Below are 21,567 nucleotides of genomic sequence, written 5' to 3'. Positions count from 1 at the left end.
CCATCAGATGGGAGCGTCCTCTCTAGACGTAGCGCGCACCGCAGAGCCGCTGCGTCAGCTCCTCCGTCCAAGGAACGCATGGCTGTGGATGGAAGAGCCCACCAAGGCCTTCAACGAGGTCAAGACGGTGCTGGTAAAGCCGCCGGTTCTGGGTTTCTTCGACCCGAATAGGAGGACGGTCCTTGAGACAGACGCAGCACGCCTGAAGGGCCTCAGTTTTGTCTCAGGCAGCAAGATGAAGCAGGAAACTGGCGCCTGATCCAGTGTGTGGATCACGCTTCCTGACAGACACGGAAACGAGGTACGCCGTGATCGAAGTCGAGATGTTGGCCATCGTCTGGGCCATGAAGAAGTGCGCCATCTACCTGCAAGGGATACAGAAGTTTGAAGTCGCTACCGATCACCGGCCACTCATCCCCATTCTGAACGGGAGAGTCTACAGGATGTTGCCAATCCTCGTCTCCGTCGCCTGCGGGAGTGCCTGGCGCCCTACATCTTCGTGGCAGTATGGAGGCAGGGGAAGCTGCACGCCATTCCTGACGCCCTGTCGAGGCTCCCGGTCGAGAAGCCCACTGGAGATGACGAGACCACCGGAAAGGAGATCTCCTGCCAGCTCTCCAGCATGGCGATCCATGCTGTGACCAGCACCGACGGAGATGGGACAGCTGCATCACCGTTCGAGGACACGGCGCTGTCGGCGGTGCAAGCGGCTTCAGAGCGCGATCCTGAGATCTTGGCCCTCAAAGAAGCCGTGCTGTCTGGCTTCCCTGACCACAAGTCCGAAGCAGACCCACAAGTTCGACCATACTGCAACATGCGGGATCGACTGGCGGTAGACGGTGACCTGGTCATCTGCGGACAGCGGATCGTCGTCCCCAGCAGCCTGCGACGGGACGTTTTGCAGAAGCTGCATGCCAGCCATCAGGGGAAGAAAGAACAAAAAGAAGAGCGAGACAGGTGGTCTACTGGCCAGGTATCGACCACCACATCTCCAACGTAGTGAAGGCCTGTCAAGAGTGTCGGCTTCATCTCCCGAAGCAACAGAAGGAGCCGATCATCCAGATGTGTCTGCCAGCAAGAGTCTTTGAAGTCGTCTCGGTGGATTTCTTTGAATATGGTGGGCGTCCGTACCTGGTGTACGCCGACAGGCTGTCGGGATGGCCCTGGGTCTCTCACATGGGCCGGACAGCATCAGCACATCAGCTGACGACCAGTCTCCGGCAGGCATTCGCGTCGACTGGAGTGTCCAGTGCGCTCCTGAGCGACGGAGACCCCAGTTCGTGGCCAGGAATACCAGAGACTTCCTGGCCAAGTGGGGTGTTAAGTACCAGCTGTCCTCGCCGCATTACCCTCAGGCGAATGGGCACGCGGAAGCAGCAGTGAAAGCCGTCAAGAGGCTCCTCAAGAAGGGGACTGCCAGCGGTGACCTCGATACGGACGCATTCGCGGAGGGGCTGCTGGAACTTCGAAACTCTCCGAGAGCGGACGGACGATCGCCAGCTCAAGTGCTCCTCGGCCATCCGCTGAGGTCGATGGTCCCAGCTCACCACAGCTCCTTCGCCAAGTGCTGGCAAGAGCGTGCTGATGTGTGCGACCGGCGCGCAGCGGAACGGCGTCGCAGAGAGGCTGACTACTACGACGCTTCAGCACGTTCACATCGCCCTCTACAGCTGGGTCAACACGTGCTGCTCCAAGACCCCCGCATCGGCCTCTGGGACAGCACCGGTGTCATCAGCGGAGTCAGCCAGCAGCGCCGCAGCTTCCTGATCCGCGCACCATCTGGACGCGTATACGGGCGGAATAGGCGCCTCCTGCGTCCGTTACGTCCGCTGATCTCGGAGGGCATCAAATCGCCAGCGGCTACACCAGCGTGTGAACCAACGAGTTCTGCCGCTATGGCAGTGGCGCACCCGACGTCTGATGCGCCAGCGTCCCTGGATGTGGAGCGGACGCCGCCTGAAGCTGCAACAGAGCAGCCTGGAGCGCCGCAGACGTCACCTGAAACAACTCGGACGTCATCTGAGACGGCCCTATCGCTGCCTGAGACTACAGCATCATCACATGGAGCGGAGCAGACGTCACCTGTAGCTGTGCAGGCGTCACCAGGACCTGCAGCGAACAGCGAGGCTCGCTCACACTCGTCACACCCATCACAGCAGACCGCAACCGCACCGTTGCGCCGAGGAGAGCGCAATAGGCGGAGGCCAGAGAGACTGCAAGTGCGGCGGGGTACATGTACTTACCAAGAGTGATCGTCGCACTGTAGGTGATGTTTTTGGATGCATTTTCCGGCCCCGGGGAGGGGAGATGTGATGCAATTGTGCGTGTCGTTTTCTTTTGCGAAGTGCGTTGTTTTGTTTTGCGTTTTTTGGCAACAATGCATCCTGTGATCCCAGGGGGGAGGTGTAATGTTCTGAAGGGCCACGTGGCGGCGCTAGTGCTGCCCCCGCCTGATTTGAAGAGATACAGTTCTAAGCCCGGATCTGCCGTGTCTGGACGCTCCGCCGAGCCGTGTACCGACAGAGCACGGACCGAGAACATAACAGTAAGCAAGCTGGCTCTCGACCAAACCAGACCAATATCGTTATTTTTTACACGTGCATGGTTTCTTTGGTCCTCAGCCATGCCTTCCGCTACAGCGCTAGCATGTTCGCAACACATGGCCCGCGCGTGATGTACACAGTTGGCATGGTGCTAGTCTGTACATTAGAAGCCATAGGAGATGAAGAGAACTGGGGTCACAGAACAAGGTATAGGATTAGACTTCTTAGCACTGACTCAACATTTTAATTCCATTGAGATTATTGTCATCCGCGTCAGTTCCCATACAACTGAAATGTTGCCACTTTTGGGTTTGGTCGTTGACCGTAACACGGGGACTCAACCTGCTCTCGCAATTCAGATAGTAGTAACGTGTCATACTCTCACATATAACCCTGCCAGGTCGACCTTTGCAGCATTGCTGCTGCATTAAGAGGAGGCCCCTGCAAGAGGCGATTGCAATAAGCGTATCAAAAGCAGGGCTAAGTCGCTTTGTTCCACGCATCTACCTAAAGGCCAACGCTTTAGTAGACATCTGGTAAAACTTTTTGGTTGAGCCTAGAGGGTGTTCTACAATTACACGGGGTTTTGAACTGGACCAGCCATATTGAAGGCCTTTCAATGTTGTTCACGATCATATCCTTTTTAAGACCTAAGCCCCTCTAGTTTCTGAGCTACACGCCCGCCAAAATCGGAAAGGCATGTCGGGTGTAGTATTTCAAAAACACCCAGGCAATCACAACGTCATGATAACTTCATTTAAATGCTACCATTCCATACACCATGTGACAATTATGGCCGAGAAAAGCATTGTCATTGTCATTGTTTTCAAAAAGAAATACCAATAATTGTCGAGGCGCTCAAATCCGACGTTCGTGAGCGCGATTTCCGGACATAACGGCCGTCAATTGGCTCTTAATCAATGTTGTGCAAGGCAGGATGACGTAACCAAGCCATGGCACTTTAAGGAGCATGTTCACTAACAGAAAATTGTGCTGTCTAGAGCAGTCTTTTCCACTTAAAAGGTATTCCAGCCGTTATGAGATAGCTTGTTTCACTACACATGATGCTTATGTCAACATTTTAAAATGTGAAGCATTTCCTTTAATTTCATCGGCAGCTATTTGGAAACCATCCGGCTAGTGAACGGGTCCGGTTTCGCGTGGGCCGAGGGCTTTTCTGATTGGCTGAGGGCGCGGTCTCGCCCCATTGGTCCATTGGTCGCCGCTGTCTTGTGGGGAATTGAATATAAGGTGCCGGAGAGGCGGCACCAGCATCGCAGTCGGCGGTGGAGCAGCACAGCGGCGACCACGAGACGATCTCCTCCCGGGACAAGCACCGAGTGAGTCTCACGTTGCTGACCATCAGTGTTGTTATGGGGCGTTTCAAGGTAAATTTCAAGTACTTAACAGCGGAGGGTGCGTACATACAACGACATAAGTGGACGGACATGCTTTTTATAACACATAAGGCTAAGGGGGCATTTTCCATCTAGTAACGTGTACAATGCTAGTTGTCAGTAACCGCTTGGTGAATTATTGATAACTTTCATTATGGCGCAACTCAATAGCGATCAAGCTTTCACTGCCACTTTCAGGTGACAGTAATTTTCGTGAGAAGGGTGACACCAAAGTCGTCCATTGTATTTTTCTGGGAGAAATTTCGTTGGGAATACGTTGTTCTTTTACATGTCACATTATTACGTAGCTGAATTTGATATAGTGCATTTCACAAACAGCTTACACTGCAATTTAAGCTTTCTAACGATGTGCTGGGCACCATGAGTCTTTAACTGGAATGTCATGCATTAGCAGCAGCTTTCAGTTTATTTTCACAAGACTGAGGTTTGAAGCCTTCAGTAGCGATTTTGCACAGATAAAACGCATGCATAGAAAAACGTTTCTGGACACTGTTCGGACAGTGGAAAGCTAAGAACGAATCAGTCAACCAACCTATGGCCAGATATCAACCTGGAAGCAATCGAGACTTTTTGGTCTGGTCTGGTGGGTTGCCTAGCTTCCACGGTTTGCGATCGAGCCTTTCATCCGGAGACCATGATCGAGTGCCTGTCCTGCTAACAGTAGACAAACCAGGGCCACCGCCAACCTGCCCCGAGCCAATGCTGTGACTGCTGCTGAGTGACCAGACGGTCTTAACCAGGCCCGCACAGAGCTCCGTTCAGTGCAGCCCGGCTCAGTGACCACCAGCCTGCCCCAGACTGGCCACGGTTGCCCACGTGCCGGTCACTGAACGCTCACATCCGGCCGGGAGACGGCGTGGTGTACTGCGGTACAGTCTACCAGCGCGGCTCCCACCGGCGGGTTGCTGGTGCAGCTTCGGCGCAGACTTGGCCGGTGCAGTGTTGGCTAAGGCTTCACTAACCTTCATACAATGGTATACAAATCATAGAATGATGTACAAATCATACAAAAAATACAAAAAAGCATGCAAAAGGACAATCTTACTTCAACGTGGTGGCCTGAAAGCTGATTCGTTCTATCAAAATACACATATCCAGTCACAACATAACCCTGGAAATTATTCTGCTGTATGCTTCGGACGCAGCGCACGGCACGTAAAATATAGCTGTCCAACATGACATGTTTCGCCATCGGACACTCACTAACCATATCATGGCCCGACTTTGGCCTGACCTTGGCTTGGTCTGACACTGGCCCGATCTTGGGATCCTTGTCTGACCCTGAGCCATGATCCTTGTCTCACCCAGACCTGCCCTCGTTTCAGGCTCATGACTTGTCACGTATCTGCTATCAGCGCCTGCACCTGGCTAGCTGCCATCGTCTGCTTCGTCTTCTGCTGGTCCTTCAGCGACGCGAGCACGCACATGGAGGACGCCGAGAGGTAAGCATCTCCGTGCGTGTGTGATGAATGAGAAGAAGCTGGGAGAGCTCGGAGTTTATGATTTATTTTGGAAGGAAAAGAGCTGTTCTGATATCGGCATGATCCTCTCAGGGCTCAGTTCAATGTATTTGTTCATGGTGGTACAGCTTTACAAATGATATGTTTAAGTCCAACAACATATCCGTGGAATTAAAGACAACTTCATCCACGGAGCAAATGGTTGTGTTCTTGCCAGTAATAGCTCGTTGGTTCAAAAACACAGTGTCGTGTTGCTGCTCATCCAAACACAAATAAAAGTCGGTGTCTGGTCCTACAGCTCTCACTTGGCCTGTCTCATGATGGCCTACATTTAAGAACTGCGGGTAATGCATTCACTGATACGCAACACCATTGTCGCAATAGAAAACTTGCACGGTCCTCGCATATGACCAGTTTTGTCGCAAATAGGAAATTTAGCTTCATGCTAAATTAAACACACATGAACCACCCTCACTGGGTTGGGGGATACCAATGGCACGATGAAAAATAATGCGGACAAAATGCACAGCTAAAAGGAGACGGGGCTCCATGTTTCCCACCCGCAAGCTCAAACATTGTATATCATATTAGATGGTCGGTGGCAGATAGTCTATGGTATTCGTATTTAGTCCTGACTGTACTCCCTCTACAAAAAAACCTTCCCCCAGCTGATCGGGATTGAGTGGTGCGAGAAAGGTTCCATATTACGAATGGAGCTTTTTGTGGAGTTCTGCAATGCAGAATTAAATATTAATCGAAGATGTATGTGCAATGATCAAACATGTCAATGAGTTGGTGATTTATGTCTCGTTATCCAGCATCATGGCATGGCAACATCTCATGTGTGGCGCCGTGGTTGTCATAGGGCGGGCATGATTCAGTTTACTCGTTTAACGTATTTTCCGTAATTTATATAAAGTGCTCCACGGAGTACAAACAGAACAGTTAGAGTCATCCAAGGCTTTCCATAATAGACATAATTTGTTTTGTTTTACCATGAGAAGCAGAAAAAGTTTCCAAATATTTGAACTATTAGCGTAAAGCCATCCAAAATATATGATGATGCGCGTGGACGAATATCAGGTTGCAAATCGCCAAATTATCATCATTTGATGATTGTGCAGAGTGCTCGTTTGACGCTAATTTTCACTGTACAGGAAATCATGGTCGGACGACGTGGAGAACATGCAGAACGACCTCTACGTCAGCAAGCTGGTTAATCGGCTGCGCGCGCTCAACGACGCCGAGGAAATCGGTCTGGCCCAGTAAGAACTAAACAGATACTTCAGAAAGCACGTGCCGTTCTTCCACCTGCACAGGGCGCCGGCCATGCCTACCGCGAATAGGTCACCAGGGCTCCAATAGATGTCGCTGCCTGCCGCCTGGCTGTTCGAGCATCGCGGTCTGGCCAAGAAAAGATGCCACTACGCAGAGCGTTGACATTTAGTCTACCTGGACTTCCAAACCTACCCGGCGAAAGATGAAATGCGGTCATTTAATTACTCATTTTCTGTTAACCGCCTATCTCTGTTATAATTGGGCATGATAAATGGTGTCGCAGGTGACCAATGCTCTACGCTTTATACCCTTTTTATGACCATTGGTATTGGCCAATGGAATTGGCCTAAAAAGGTGACAGATTAGGCATCATGTTATAGTCTCAAAAGCATACCTATTTTTTATCATCGTCACGTATCCTGTCGCGTTGGGAACCACAAATATGTGAACTTTACGCGTTACCTATGTGTTAACCTTACAAGTAAGAAGTCACTCTATTTTTTCTACGGCCAAATCCAGAGAAATCCAAAATACACCTATGGTCTCGAAGTGTGCTAAACAACCAACGCACGCCCCATATATAGCGTATCGAGGGGGCAGCCTTGAAATTCCGGCCTGCGTCCTTCCCCACAGCAAGCGCGGGCTGGACTTCGGCCTGGGCCGCGGCTTCTCGGCCGCGCAGGCAGCCAAGCACAAGATGGGTCTGGCGGCGGCGGCCTTCCCGGGCGGACCCGGCCGCCGGCGACGCTCCGTCGAGTAAACGCTCCATCTGTAAACCCCGACCTCCATCTGATGCGCCCTCCTCTACCCCGGCGGGCACGTTTGGAGCTGACGTGCCAGTTGGAGCGTCCCCCAGCCATCCTCGGCGGAATGGACGCGGTGGTCACGTGGGATCAGCCGACTCCGGCGGGCCGGGCCGCTGTAGGCCCGTAAGCCGACCAAAGAACGCTGTAGAGTTGGCTGAAGAGACCGAAGATGGTCTAAACCGTGGTGAGACCGCCTTAGCCTCAGCTGGTCCCGCTGATTCTCAAGGGCTCCTGGTCTGTCGCTTCTCCGCCACCGGCTGAAAGTGCACTTGTTGTTCACGCACGCATGAGGACGGCCTTATCGTTCTTACTATGCCGGAACCACATACTGGTAGCTGTTGGACAGGCTTGTAGTGTGTGCACCGTTCACTTTGCTGCGCTCCACATAATCTCAATAGAAGCCGTCATCCGGCACCCGTGTTTTACCTGATGGGGCATCTCTCGCAGCCAATTGGAGTTTGAGCGATGGTCTTAACGTCCACGTGATCCTTGCGTCGGTCAAATCAATAGCGACACATGTTGAGGCCAGTTTTCCCACGTACCACTCTGCCAATGGGCAGCACCATTGAAGCATCTACGTGTGCGAGAAAATCTTACCGTGTTTAAGTTAAATAGGTAGTGTATCTTGCCCATTATTGCAGAAATATACGTTACTGACACTGTCTTTTGATGAACGGCCATCATCATCAATCTCGGAAGAAGCGGCAGAACTCGTATACTGATAAGCCACAGATGACCGTCAGCTCTGAAGCACGCGTGCGGCGCACAGGCACGAGGTCATCTGACCTTTGGCAGGACTAGAGTGACATGATCCTGCCGGCCGAATCCAGCCCCAAGGAGAACGGCACACTTGATTTCCCTCTGAACGCGCTGCCTCTGCGCTGCTGAGTAATTCTCAACGCGCTGATGCATTAAAGTTTGCGCATATAGACAAACGCGTCCACACAAGCAGACCCCTGGAACAGTTGCTGCGGATGATAGCAGGACCCGCAGACACATCAGCAAAAACGAACAACACACGCGACACGCCCATCCATGCTACGTTCTGGTGACATCCAGAGCAGTGGAGCAGATATAGGGCCAATCCTGAAAAATCGCGCAACAGCGGAGATAATATTTTGTTTTGGTTGTGTTCAATTTTAACTCTGTAATCACACATTCATTCTTGTTCTGCCTGTCAAGGTATGTTCAGTGTTATTTCATTCAATTGCATGATTTCTTAATGAACCTATTAGTCAGTTGGCATGCTAACAGCTAACATCGTTTTCCTACAACCTATTTTGTTCAGCTTCATGCATGATCAGCTAAAACATTTCCATTTCAGTGTGGAACTCGGAAATTTTTGTGAATTCTAACTCCAGGTGGATGTATTCAAGTAGTGGCATGCGTCTTAGACAACAGCTATGTACCAGCGGTGTAGTTTTCCATTTAGTTGGCGAGGGATGGCTCCATACTTTGACTTTAAGACGAATTTGGGTAAAATCCGTGCGGACACCATTTGTTGCCGTGTTTTGCGGATGGGCCATGCATTTTGCACTGTTCAAAACTGCCAATTAATTTTCGGGACACCACTCCTAATATGTACAAACTAGCATCAAATAACGCAGCCCATGCAAGGATTATTTGCAGAGGACGCCAGCGAACGCAGTTTCCCGGCTCAGCGATTGGAAATTCGTTGCGGGCTGGGCTCTGTATGGATTAGGTACACATTAAATAGCTCTGCGCTGCTCGACCGCGTTAAATGTGTGCATGTGATTCGATTCTGGGCGCAGGAACATCAATGCATCGCGATCATTTTTACGCGCGAGATCTGTTCTGCTTCCATGGCGAAGTGGATGTGAGCTGGACATGCGATGTGTTGGTGCCGTTTATAATCCCTGGGGCGCGCGCAGCGAGTTAACCAAGCTGGGGAAAACACGTCTACTAGCACTTTTCTAAATGCGATCTACTTGACCCGTTTGGTCTTGTTTGGGATTTGACAGAATGCCGAAGAAAGATCTGCTGGCAAATGCTTAAGGCGGGGTCAACATGATCCGTGCGACCATGCCGGAGTAGTGGATAGACGTGAAACACTTCGAGCTCTCTCTGGAAAGGTCATCGGCCCATTCCATGGTAAATTGACAGGTGCGGGGCAGAAAAAACACCCCATGTTTTTTAGATGGCTTAAAGTATCAAAATAGGATTGCGTTATATCCCGAGTTCAGCTCTACCATTTTAGAAGGATTAGAGTAAGAGCTGAGGTGCTGTAGCCTCGTACATTCTGGCATTCACAATGCGATGTTTTGAAACGCAGAAGTTTACAGGCACTTCTGACTCTTACGTGACTTTTTGACTGAGTTTCCTCTTTTTCTTGACTTCTCTAACAAGATCAAGTTCAAGAAGATACGTTTTTCTTCCGAAAGTTGCCATTTTCGTTACAAACTTGGCATATAGGACCCATTTCATTTGATTTGACTGCTGAACCAAAAACGAGCTCGAATGCCGCAGAATTCGTTGAAAAAACATAAGTTTATGCAATTCATTAACGTATATATATATATATATATATATATATATATATATATATATATATATTGAAATTTGCTAATCATCACACACGGCTGCATCCATTGGCACGTGATCTGCACACGCAGCGAATCACATATGATCATGAGTGGTTTGCCACATACAACGCAACGACTTAACACAGCAATGATATCACCCGCTCGCCTGCAAGCCAACTTATGTCATATATTGACCCTTCCACCCACATATTTGGTCTCAGCGCCCTGACAGTCACATAATGATTACCGCCCCGCTGCTACCACACGTCCTGCGTCAGTGGACGTATGGTGAGCCCTCGGAGTCGTCGGCGTCACTGGTGAGAACTTTGAGACGCCCTGAGTGCCCTCCACCGTAATAACTTTTGAAAGGCTCTCCGCATGGTGGTTCGCTACACATAGACAAGCTTGGTTTTGCTGCCCATTTTTTAAAAGGAAATTTGAACACGTCCTCCACCTCAGTATTTACCCATCTTTGATAAGCCTGAGGCCCTATTGTACTGCGGCAAGCCTAGCCATGCCTGTGATGCCGTCACAGACCCCTTTACCATGTAACGTGACAAAAAATACCCCTTTCAGGGCAACCTCATGGTAGCACGAGTTGATGAAGCTGTGCCGATTTCTCTACTGTGCGGCACTGCCGTCTTTGAAATACACATTTATTAGATTGGGCACTCAGGTACGAAGGTATAGGAAAAGTAATGTCAAAAACTCATGAACTATGGCAGTGTTAAGCTATGTACCACCAGAGATGAGTCAGTAGCTCTGATGGCACAGCACATCTTACTTCCGCCAGTATGCTACGAATGGGTTCACAGCGCACTGAGGGGAGTGCCAGTGGAAGCCTTGGGCCGCGTCGTGCACTACGAATGAACAGCATTCAGAGATGTCACCCTGGGCAACCACTTGGTCCTCGCGGGCAGTAGCCCTTGCGTGGGCAAAGTACTGACCTTGACTATCAGCTAAAAGTGATATGTGGTCAATTTTGTGATTCGGTGGCTAAAAGATATCATGCTGTCTTCCTTTCTTCCGATGACTGGCACTAATACACAGCGATCCGTGCTTGCTCAGTTTCTACCGAATTTCACCATACATATCATCACGGGATCTACCATGCTCTTCGCTATCCTCTGACTTGTCCGAAGGGATATGACTTAAAAGTTAATTACGCTTTCCTCACCAGGGCAAGGCTATCTCTCTCTCTTTCTCTCTCTCTCTATCTCTCTCTCTCTCTCTCTCTCTCTCTCCTCTCTCTCTCTCTCTCTCTCTCTCTCTCTCTCTCCTACCACACACACACACACACACACCACACACACACACACACACACACACACCACACACACACACACACACACACACACACACACGCACATACACACACACACACACACACACACACACACACACACACACACACACACACACACACACACACACACACACACACACACACACACACACACACACACACACACACACACACACACACACACACACACACACGCACACACACACCATCATGCGGTCGAAGTTTCCGTATCAAATGCAGCGTGAACAAGGGGGTCAGAGTATTTCAAATCAGGAAGGCCGGAAGCGGATATGAGCAGCATTGGATTTTGATGATGTGTGTACACGCATGCCGAGCGCGTGCCACTGCTGCCGGCCAAGACGCAGTGCCTCGGACGAAGTGCAACACATTTGGGGAAACCGATAGACAGGTTGTTTGATTCCCGCTTGCAAATGTCATACACTTGTCGCAAATTCTCTGAGCACTCTTCTCTTGGCTCCATTGAGCTGTCGGGCCGTAACACAGTCGTCTTTAACATCCGGCTGACCTGGTCCGACTCGTAAAACAGCTATACCATCTCCTTAACCTTGCCAGGAATGCTGGGTCTTTCTTCGCTTTAATGACATTTGGCAAGAGGCCAGGTGACTTTTTTAGTTGGCGACTCTTCCTCGCCATGAACGTGGGACCACCTTTTGTTTGTACCCCGCCGGATGGCAGCCCATTGTCTTCGTTGCTCTTTATTTTCGCGACGTGAGAAGTGGGCGGGAAGAGCAGCTTATTGCCTATCCGTTTGTAACTGGGGAAATACTCATATACTCATTTCAGTTCATCAAAAAGATACAAAGCATTAAATATTGGTCTATCCTTTGCAGTAGCGTTGCCAGGCTGCCCAGCCTGCATCCCCCCCTCCCCTATCATTAATCCCTGTGACTATTACTGACTCTGTATTATCAATCCGTGTGGACATTAGAAACTGGATGTCCCTATTTTTTACGTGACTATATTTTTACTGACTTAGTTGCATTTAAGCGCAATGGAATTGATGCTCAGTTTTGCTCGGAGCAGAGTAAGCCCCTATCCCTTCACTTTTGTGCATTCTTATGACAAAAATGCGTTCAACTGATAAGTCTTATCACCGAATGGCACGCTAGACAAAAATGGCTTTTGACGCAGCAGTGTAACATCCCTCACATATGTCACAACTGACTACGCTTGGAACTATCGTGAAATGATCCGCACATGTCTGGTTTGAACAAATATGACGCATGTTTGTAGGAAAACGCATCTTTTATTTTCCCTTGTGATAGAAAAGTACTTGTACCTAATTTGTGCACTTAGCAAAATAGCGTTATGAATGTCCAAAAGGTGAAAATAGGCCAAGTAACCTTTGGTCACATTGTCATGGTTTTCAAAACAAAATGAAGACAAATTTGGAAAAAAGCCAAAAGATGCCTCGTTGCAGCTTAAGCGGTGTATAGTGCAGTGCATTTTAAATTACTATTGATTGTGATATAGGCTTTTAGAGACGCCTCGGGTAGTTGACTCTCTAAAAATGCCGGAGGCTATAGCTCTTCGCCAATCGATCTGACCTTTCTCAAAGCCGCGCAGCATCATTTAGGGCATAAGACAATCCCCTTTAATAATTTCCATCGAAATATGAAATATTTAGTTTTGTGCCTCCTGTCAATTTGCCATGAAATGCCCGCATAACGGGAATGTTGCTGTGAACCGGATCGGCTGACTTTGGGAGGCTGGGAGCTAGAATCGCCTTTGAACTAGGGTGGGAGTGAAAAATTACGTTGCAAAAAGACCGTGCGGGAGTGAAAAAATCAATTCACTAAAGATGTAACTTATGAGATGGTGACTGATGCCAGGGGTGGATCTAGCCTGGAGTTTGGGGGTGGGGGGTAACCGTTCGTCGCCAGCTGGCTGGTGTGGGATCCGAGGTCCAGTGTATGGTGCCTCTCGCGAGTACCTAGTACGGACACCATTCAAAAACCGAAAAAAGCACCGAAATGCTTTTGAACCTTAAACAGAAGTTAAAACAAAGCAGCTAAAACAGTTAAAGTTAAAAGAGACGGTAAGTAGACGAAACTTTTATGAAGTTCTGGGAATGCTTTGGGGAGCTAAAACAGGCTCTCAGAGGTTTTTGTGGGGCCGTGGCCCCGTGCCCCCCCCCCCCCCCCTGGATCCACCTATGATTGATGCTCCAGCAAACAAAGACATCTATTTCAATTTGGTATGGACGTAATATCAGGAACCTGACAAAACTATTTCGTTATTTAACATTTTAGGCTATTAAAGTGAAATAGAATACATTAACACGCGCTCTGGTAGGGGAAATTGACCCCGAGGGCTTTTCCCGAATAGTTTCTGAAGAGCGCGGCGTAGCCGCGCCAAATTTGGCATACTTGTAGAAAGTCGCATAGCGGATCGTTTGACATACAAATTTGAGACGTACCTTGTAAGGTCACTGACCTGTGACAGGTCAAAGTCAGCCAATGGTTTTAGCGAAAGCAATTTCTAGGGAATCGTTTAATCTGATACAACAACGGAGTGTTTGACGAAGGCATACATCTCTGGGATAATTTCTCAGGCACCAAAATGTTGAATGAGCAAATTATGTCGACCTAAGGTCAGATATGAAGGTCAGACTAAGGTCAAAACCAACCCGATTTATTACTCTAGGGCTTGTCGTATGGGATAGTTTCTGGTGCTCATTTCGAGTTTATTGGTAGCAGGAACCGCGTTATACATATTCAGTTGACTTCTTAGATGTCAGAACAGGCCATTGATCTAAGATAACCCGGGTCGAACTTTTTGTTTTAGGAACATACTGCCTAGCGTAATCTTTGTCGCTTATTCAAACGCAAAACTCAGAGCAGTCTTGAGTCATTTCGGTCCCCATGACCTTCAAAGGGTGAAACAAGGTCAATGACCTCAAATGGACATGTGAACTTTTGCTTAGAGACAGTTGCCTAGGTTCTGGGGGCGCCTTGGAGACCAACCTGGAATTTGACCTTGTTTGACGTTATTTGACCTGAAGGTCATGACCTAGGAAGCTGAAACCCTAACCTAAGTGAGTTCACGCTTGGGTCAAGATATCCGGTAAATTTGGTGTCTCTGGCTTTATTATTTCCCGAGATCTCAGAGGGGGTCCATTTGACCCCCCCCCCCTACATCCGAGTGAAGGGTATCTGCCCGGCCAACGGGCGCGTGTTAAAGCAATGTAATTTCATGACAGTATTTTGAGCATAACAAATTATTAACACCAGTCAATTGACGCTGAACCTTTCAAGTCCCTTCCACAGCACTTTTAAAACAAAACAAAGCACAGGAATTCAATAACAAAATAACAACAGAAAATTCAACAAGCATAAGACACTCAAACAAAAAAACCTTGGACTCATACACATCACCCCATCATCAAGTCAAACACAAGACATACTTCTGGCTTCTGTTAAGATGGAGTCAGGGAAAACAAACATTTTGTCACTGTTCCTTACAAAATAACGGTGTTTATTTCCATGAAAGCAACCTATGCCTAAACCAAAGAGGCCTTACATCATCTTATCCTGTATAACCTGTTTGTATCACAGCAGCAGTTGTGAGCTACTGATTCTTGCATTATTCCCATTGCCACTTGCCATGCACTTGACCAACTTAACTTAACTTAGGGCAGCCCATATGATGAACATCATCTCAACTCACCCATCTGTTGGCAGCAGCACTTGTGATAAAAACATGATACCTAAAGCTAGTTTTTGGCTGGTTTCAACTTGCATTTTTATTCAGTTCATTTGTGTACGTTTGCTGACATCAGACAAAGCTGACAACACACAAATCAAAAAACTTTAAATCGCTTTGAACAACTTATTTTGATTGCCATGGTTAACCTATGTCAAGGGCAAAAGTGGGTATGCTCCCCAAAACAATCTCTCTTTCCAAAAGTAACATAACTTTTAGATGACCATGCCAGTATTGCTGCTTGCCTTTTCAGCTGCAGCAAATGCACCCATTTAGGCTTGTTCATTCATATTTAATGACAAAGTTTGAGATGTTGGCTTCACATTTTAAATCGGATGGTCTGACTATTTGTTACATACTAATGTTTAACTCGTTATAATTATTATGCAGCGTAGAGTATCCCTGTGCTAAAAATATAGTGCATTTATACAGTACAGTCATTTGCCGGTCAGCAAACCATGACAACTACAGAAAACATCTGGTTAGCAACCATGGGGGGACCACTTAAGGAAATTTGGGGTAAATAGACAAGAATATGGAACAAAATAAGCCCATTGCATGCTTTGTGGCACAATAATTTGTCTTATGACAAAGCTCGATGGATTAGCACAGAAAATGGCTAACTCTGGTTACCAATCATGTGTTGAAAGCAGGTAAGGTAAGCAATTACTTGGTCCACAGGAGACTTACTGGCTTCTTCTTGCTCCCCAAAACAAAAAGTCAGTACCTTTTGCATGGTCTGCTGGCAGACAGAGTTATCCCCCCCAAATATAAATATAGATCATGCCCACCAGCCTACGAGATTAAAATGCGAAACAAATAACAGGTATGCATGATAAACATCCCCAGAGGGTAGAACTTCGCCATCAAATACTTCTGTATTAGCTGCGTCGGGTTTGTCCCAAGGCTCAGTATGGTGGCATTAGCATAGCCTTGCCAGGTAGCCTGGTGAGTCAGACACTCGAAAGGCTTAGATTTATCATTATTGAGCACCGCCATGAACCAAGAAAACGGTTAACCAGGGATTTAAGAGGGCAACAATGTCGGTGCAGATAAGTTCCGTGCTTCAATTTGTCTCATTCATTGCCTGTGAATTGTTCACGCTTGGGTGCATATCAAACATGTTTGGGCGGCTGACGAATTAATTCAATTTAGGTATAACATACGTACAAGTTTGCAGTTGGAGCATCTTGCCGAGAAATGGGTCAAAATTTTAGGCAGCAGTTGGTACCTTTAAAAGCAATCGAAAAGGAGGGAAGAATAAAACGGTGTCACACTTGTATGGTACCAAGAAAACAAAAAGAGCTAAATAAACATAAGACTGGTAATTTTCCAGCAAAATTTTATTATCAGCTGATTTGACTTAAAATCTGTTAATTTTGCTACTCAAATGGTGATATTCATCTTGTAAGTTTAATTTAGAAGATATCTCTTGAACTTTTCACTCCTGCATTTCGGGAGTGATGCAATTTAGTGGTCAAGTTTCCTCGGGAGAAAGAAATACGTGGAGTAAAATTCTCTACCAAGCTTTGCTGGTGTTTGCCCCGGGCTATGCTTTCGTGGTGTGGTGGTCAGACAAAAAAAATAGGGGATGCGTGGTACCTTGCATTTGGCGCACAGCTGCAGATTGTGATGCATTTTGTAAACAAACCATTCTTAATGCGTGCAAGCGGCTGGGGTCGCTGGGATTCTTGGGCTTAGAGGTAAACTTCAGGAGGGGAAATAGGGGTTTGGCATGTGCGATTAGACAGTGTCAAGCAGGAGTGAAAACTTCACACAAAATATGGGGAAAAGGAGTGAAAAATTCCTCCTCATAGGGTGTTGTTTTACACCCAAAGTCGGCAATTCTAGGACACTGTTGGGAGGTGTGCTCCGGAGAAAGGTGACAAGCCACGCTTGGCACGTACTATCAACGTAACACGATTGGTGCAAAGCATTGGACGTACCATTTGTGTCATCTGGGAGGTGTGGGGCAACGATATAAATTTTGAGGAACCAGAGATGGTGGAGCAATGAAACACAACAGTGGGATTGAAAATGGCTAAATTCTAATAAAACCCTGTATTTTATGGCATGCTACCGCACATATTCTGCACCTTAATGTAGCGTGAATGATACGTTTTCGTGTACCCCCCCCCAAAAAACACATATGCTTATGACATTCCTCAGACATCTCCTGATCATAACTGAGTCTGTTACTGACATTTCAATATCGGTCAGTTGTCATGAACGAGAAACCCTGTATTAAAGACAGAATATTTTTTACCTCGGTCTCACTTTCATCCCAGCGTTATGTCAATGGAATTTACCGAGAAATGACCTTCGCTGACAGTCACGGCCTGATTTTGACTTGCTATAGGCCAGTGACCTTTCAAAGTACATCTCAATTTTATGTCATAGCGCCCGCTATCAAATTTATTTCAGCTATGCAACGTTTGGTGCGTCTACGCAGCGCCGTCCGGAAATTATTACGAAAAGCCTTCGGGGCAGGGTTGTCAAAACGAACTTTCAGCCCACCCGAGGGCGTTTTAATCATTGATACGTGCTGGCTTAAAATTAATAAAGAAATTTAAACTCGCTAAAATTGTTTGTTAAAAGCCGTCTAAAATGCCAGGTGCAGGATGCACGAGGTCTGTCTACTTGAAATCACATGCAGGTGTAAGTGATGCGTGATGAGTGATGCCGGTTTACTTGAAATCTTATGCAGGTTGTAGTGATGTGTGATGTGTGATGCCGGTTTACTTGAAAACACTTGCAGGTATAAGTGATGGGTGATGTGTGATGCCGGTTTAGTTGAAATCGCTTCCAGGTATGAGTGGTGCATAATGCGTGATGTCTATTTAAAGTCGGTTAGACGGCGACGCATTTTCACGCCTTTGTAATCCTTAGGTATATGTATGTGTATATATATATATATATATATATATATATATATATATATATATATTGTATCGTTATAATGGCTGGCAATCGCCCCTTGTTAAACCGCCTCAATGTTGGTGACCCGCAAAAACTGTAACACGCTGTTGAAAAAGCAGCAACTGAGAAACCAAGTGAGATCGGCGACCCATTTTCTATTTGCGGCTCGTAATCGTTTTGACGGAGGCATAAAGCCGAAATATTTGTGCATCCGTCCCTCTTTTTCCTGATTATCAGGCGAAGAATAAGGAAAACAGCATTGTCTTATGTATGTGTAATGTTTCTCGCAAATGCACTTCACTTACGCAATAAATGTTACTATTTTGAGCTCAATATCCTGTTGGTAATGCAGTTGCGCTACCCAATGCTACTGATGTTAATGGCAGGTCCTGACAGTTCACCAAAGCACGTTTTTGAAATATATTCCAGATATGTGACACTTCCTTTACAGAGACAAGCGTGACCTGGGAATCATATCCGACAGCCCCTCTCGCATGGCAGGCGCATTTCCACTTCGCCACGGAACCAGCTCGCAATTTGTACTTAATATTGATTGCGTTGCGGTAATGTCTGCTCCCAGATAATGCATACTGGGCTGCGTTCGTTCATATTAGTTCGATTACATCAGCGATCATGTTTTGCAAAATAATTGGCAAGGATGAACAGTGTAAAATGGCTAGGCCTAATCCCAAAATATGGCATCAACGGGTCTGGCCAGTATTTTTGTTAAAGTCAGGAATACTTGTCAAAAACATTATCGAATGGAAAACTACACGCCTGGTACATTGCTCTCTTCCATGACGCGCACAACGGCCAGAACACATCCACTGATATTAAAATCCAAGATCCATCTAGACTTAGTTTTTTAACAGGCCGTCTACCCCTTTCCTCTCACGCGACACCTGGAATTCCGCAACATAATTTTAGTTTTACGGCTAATCATGCACGGAGCTGAAAGGTAATCTTTCGCGAAAGAGATGACAGCGGTGATAAATAAAGGCATTAGGAAATAAGGGCATTGAATATAACGCATGGTGGGTGTAAACAGTGGGAAAATAATTATAGGTGGATATAAAGTGAACGTTTAACACTAGAAAGAAGAAAACAACATTATATTTGCCGTTCTGTGATTTCTACAAGATCGCAGAATACGACCAATGAGACCTCCATCTACTTCTCTTTGCTGGATGCCACCAGTAAGTGGCATGGGATGTGCATGTCGCGTGTGTTGTTCAATGCTGCTAGTGTGTGCTGGCGAGTCACAGTCACAGGAAGAGTCTGCTGGTGGACGTGCTCGTCTATACACGCATCTTTACTGCGTAACCGTCTTGGGAATTGTGGAATAACGCACTGGCAGCGTATTCAAAGGCCAATGAACTGTGCCGTTCCCGTTGCGGCTGATCTCAGCCGGCAGGATCATGTGACCTCAGATCCACTGAAGATCAGATGGCCTAAAGTTGAGGAGCTGTACACCGAACACGGATATCGTAACGATGCAGCATGTTATCACCGCCCTAAGAGCATCTGAAGTGTTGTTGGGCGCTGAAGAGTGCTCCGTCACTATGACGTGCCATTCCGCCGCACGCTTGCTTAAGAGCTGACGGTCGTCCGTAGCTTACCATCATGCAAGCTCTGCTCTTTTGTCGCAATTGATGATAATGGTCATTCATTAAAAGACAGTGCCCACAAGGTGATATTTGTATTTGCAATAAACGGCAAAATGCTCTGCATATTTGATTTAAACATCGAACAAATTTGTCTCACGGTGGCGCTTGAATGGTGCTGTCCATTGGCACATTGGTGTCGCTACTGATTTTACGGACGTTAGGACCATGTAAACGTTCAAGCCATATCTCCTTATTGAAGTGACTGCCAGAGATGTCTGATCACGTAAAACACGGGTTTCAAATCACGGCTCCTCTTGACGCTAGGTCAAGCGCAGCAAAGTGAACGGTACACATCACACATTTCTAACCAACAACTCTTAGCATGTGGTTTCGGCATGGTGAAAACGATAAGGCCGTCCCCGTCCGTGAGTCCGTCCGTCCTCGCCCGAACCACCAAAGTTTTGGCCGGCGGAGACGTGACTGACCAGCAGCAGCCATGAGGATCAGTGGGATCAGCTGATCCTGCGGGATGAGCTGAGGCTCAGGCGGTTCCACCACGGATCACACCATCTCCAGCCTCTTCAGCAAGCTCCCGGGCATTTTCCTAGTTGGCTCACGGACCCGAGGCGGCCTGGCCCGCCGGAGTCAGCTGATCCCACGTGACTGCCAGATCCGGACCACCGAGGCTGATTGGGGGACGATCCAGTTGGCACCGTCAGCTCTACACGGAACCGCCGGAGGCAGAGAAGGGCACGTCAGATGGAGGTCGGGGTTTACAGATGGAGCGTCTACTCGACGGAGCGTCGCCGGCGGCCGGGTCCGCCCGGGAAGGCTGCTGCCGCCAGGCCCATCTTATGCTTGGCCGCCTGCGTGGCCGAGAAGCCGCGGCCCAGGCCGAAGTCCAGCCCGCGTTTGCTGTGGAGGAGGACGCCGGTCAGAAGTTGGAGGCTGTGATCTTGCTGCGCTATGAATGGGGTACGCGTTGGATGCTCAGCACATTTCGAGGTTACTCGTGTGTTTTGATTTCTCTGCATTGGGCCGTGGGAATATTTTCGTAACTTCTTACTTATACGTTTTACACTCAAGCAACGCATGTAGTTTACGTATGTGTTTCCCAATGAGATAGGACACGTGACGATAGTTTAAAACATGTATGCCTTTCGGGTCATAGTATGTTGCCTAAATTGCCACCTATTTTAAGTATAGATTAAAACCCAATGGTAATCAAAGGAATGTAGCGTATGAAACATCGGTCACCTACAACGGCATTCATCACGCACAAGTAAAACAGCGATAAGCAACTCACATAAAAAACAGTTAAATTGACGCACCCGATCTGAACCATTCCGCCTGGTAGGTCCGTAAAACCGAGGTAAAATACTATTGCTGTCTACTGCGGGGTCCTCCGTTGGCCAGGCCACGATGCTCGAATAGGCAGGCGGCAGGCAGCGACATCTATTGGAGCCTTGGCGACCTACACGGCATATACAGACCCTGCCGCGGTAGGCAGGGCCGGCACCTTGTTGTACAGGTGGAAAAGTGGCACGTGTTTTCGGAAACATATATCTACTTCGTACTGGGCCAGATTGATCTTCTCTGCGTCGTCGAGCGTGCGCAGCCGGCTGACCAGCTCGCTGACGTAGGGGTCGATCTGAATGTCCTCCGCATCGTCCGCCCATGAATTCCTGCACAGTGGAGATTAGCGTCAAACGGGCCCTGCATGCGATCAACCGCATTACGAAAATGATTCGCAGCCGGATATAGATCAGTGTGCATCAAAACGTTGTGCATCTAGGATGGCATTCTGGGAACAATGACATACAGGATGTGCGACGAGTAAACTGAAACATGCCTGCCCCATGATACCCACTGCGCCACACATGATGGGACGGTACCACTACATGATGCTAGATGATGGGGCATGAATCGCCGAAACAAGAAAGATTTCACTATACCTCATG

At 47.8% G+C, this 21,567-nt stretch overlaps 1 protein-coding gene across 1 annotated transcript; it reads left to right on the top strand.

Moving 5' to 3' along the window:
- Positions 1-5,290: 5,290 nt before the first annotated feature.
- LOC119108880 (diuretic hormone class 2-like) lies at positions 5,291-7,459 on the top strand. The gene is made up of 3 exons (XM_037232422.1): positions 5,291-5,403; positions 6,579-6,686; positions 7,333-7,459. The coding sequence occupies exons 1-3, from the start codon at positions 5,291-5,293 to the stop codon at positions 7,457-7,459; spliced, it is 348 nt and encodes a 115-aa protein (XP_037088317.1).
- Positions 7,460-21,567: the final 14,108 nt, after the last annotated feature.

Source organism: Pollicipes pollicipes, unplaced genomic scaffold (genome assembly GCF_011947565.3).
Source record: "Pollicipes pollicipes isolate AB1234 unplaced genomic scaffold, Ppol_2.1 Scaffold_6950;HRSCAF=8241_pilon_pilon_pilon, whole genome shotgun sequence".
Classification (NCBI taxonomy): domain Eukaryota; kingdom Metazoa; phylum Arthropoda; class Thecostraca; order Pollicipedomorpha; family Pollicipedidae; genus Pollicipes; species Pollicipes pollicipes.
This window is presented reverse-complemented; position numbering and strand designations above follow the sequence as displayed.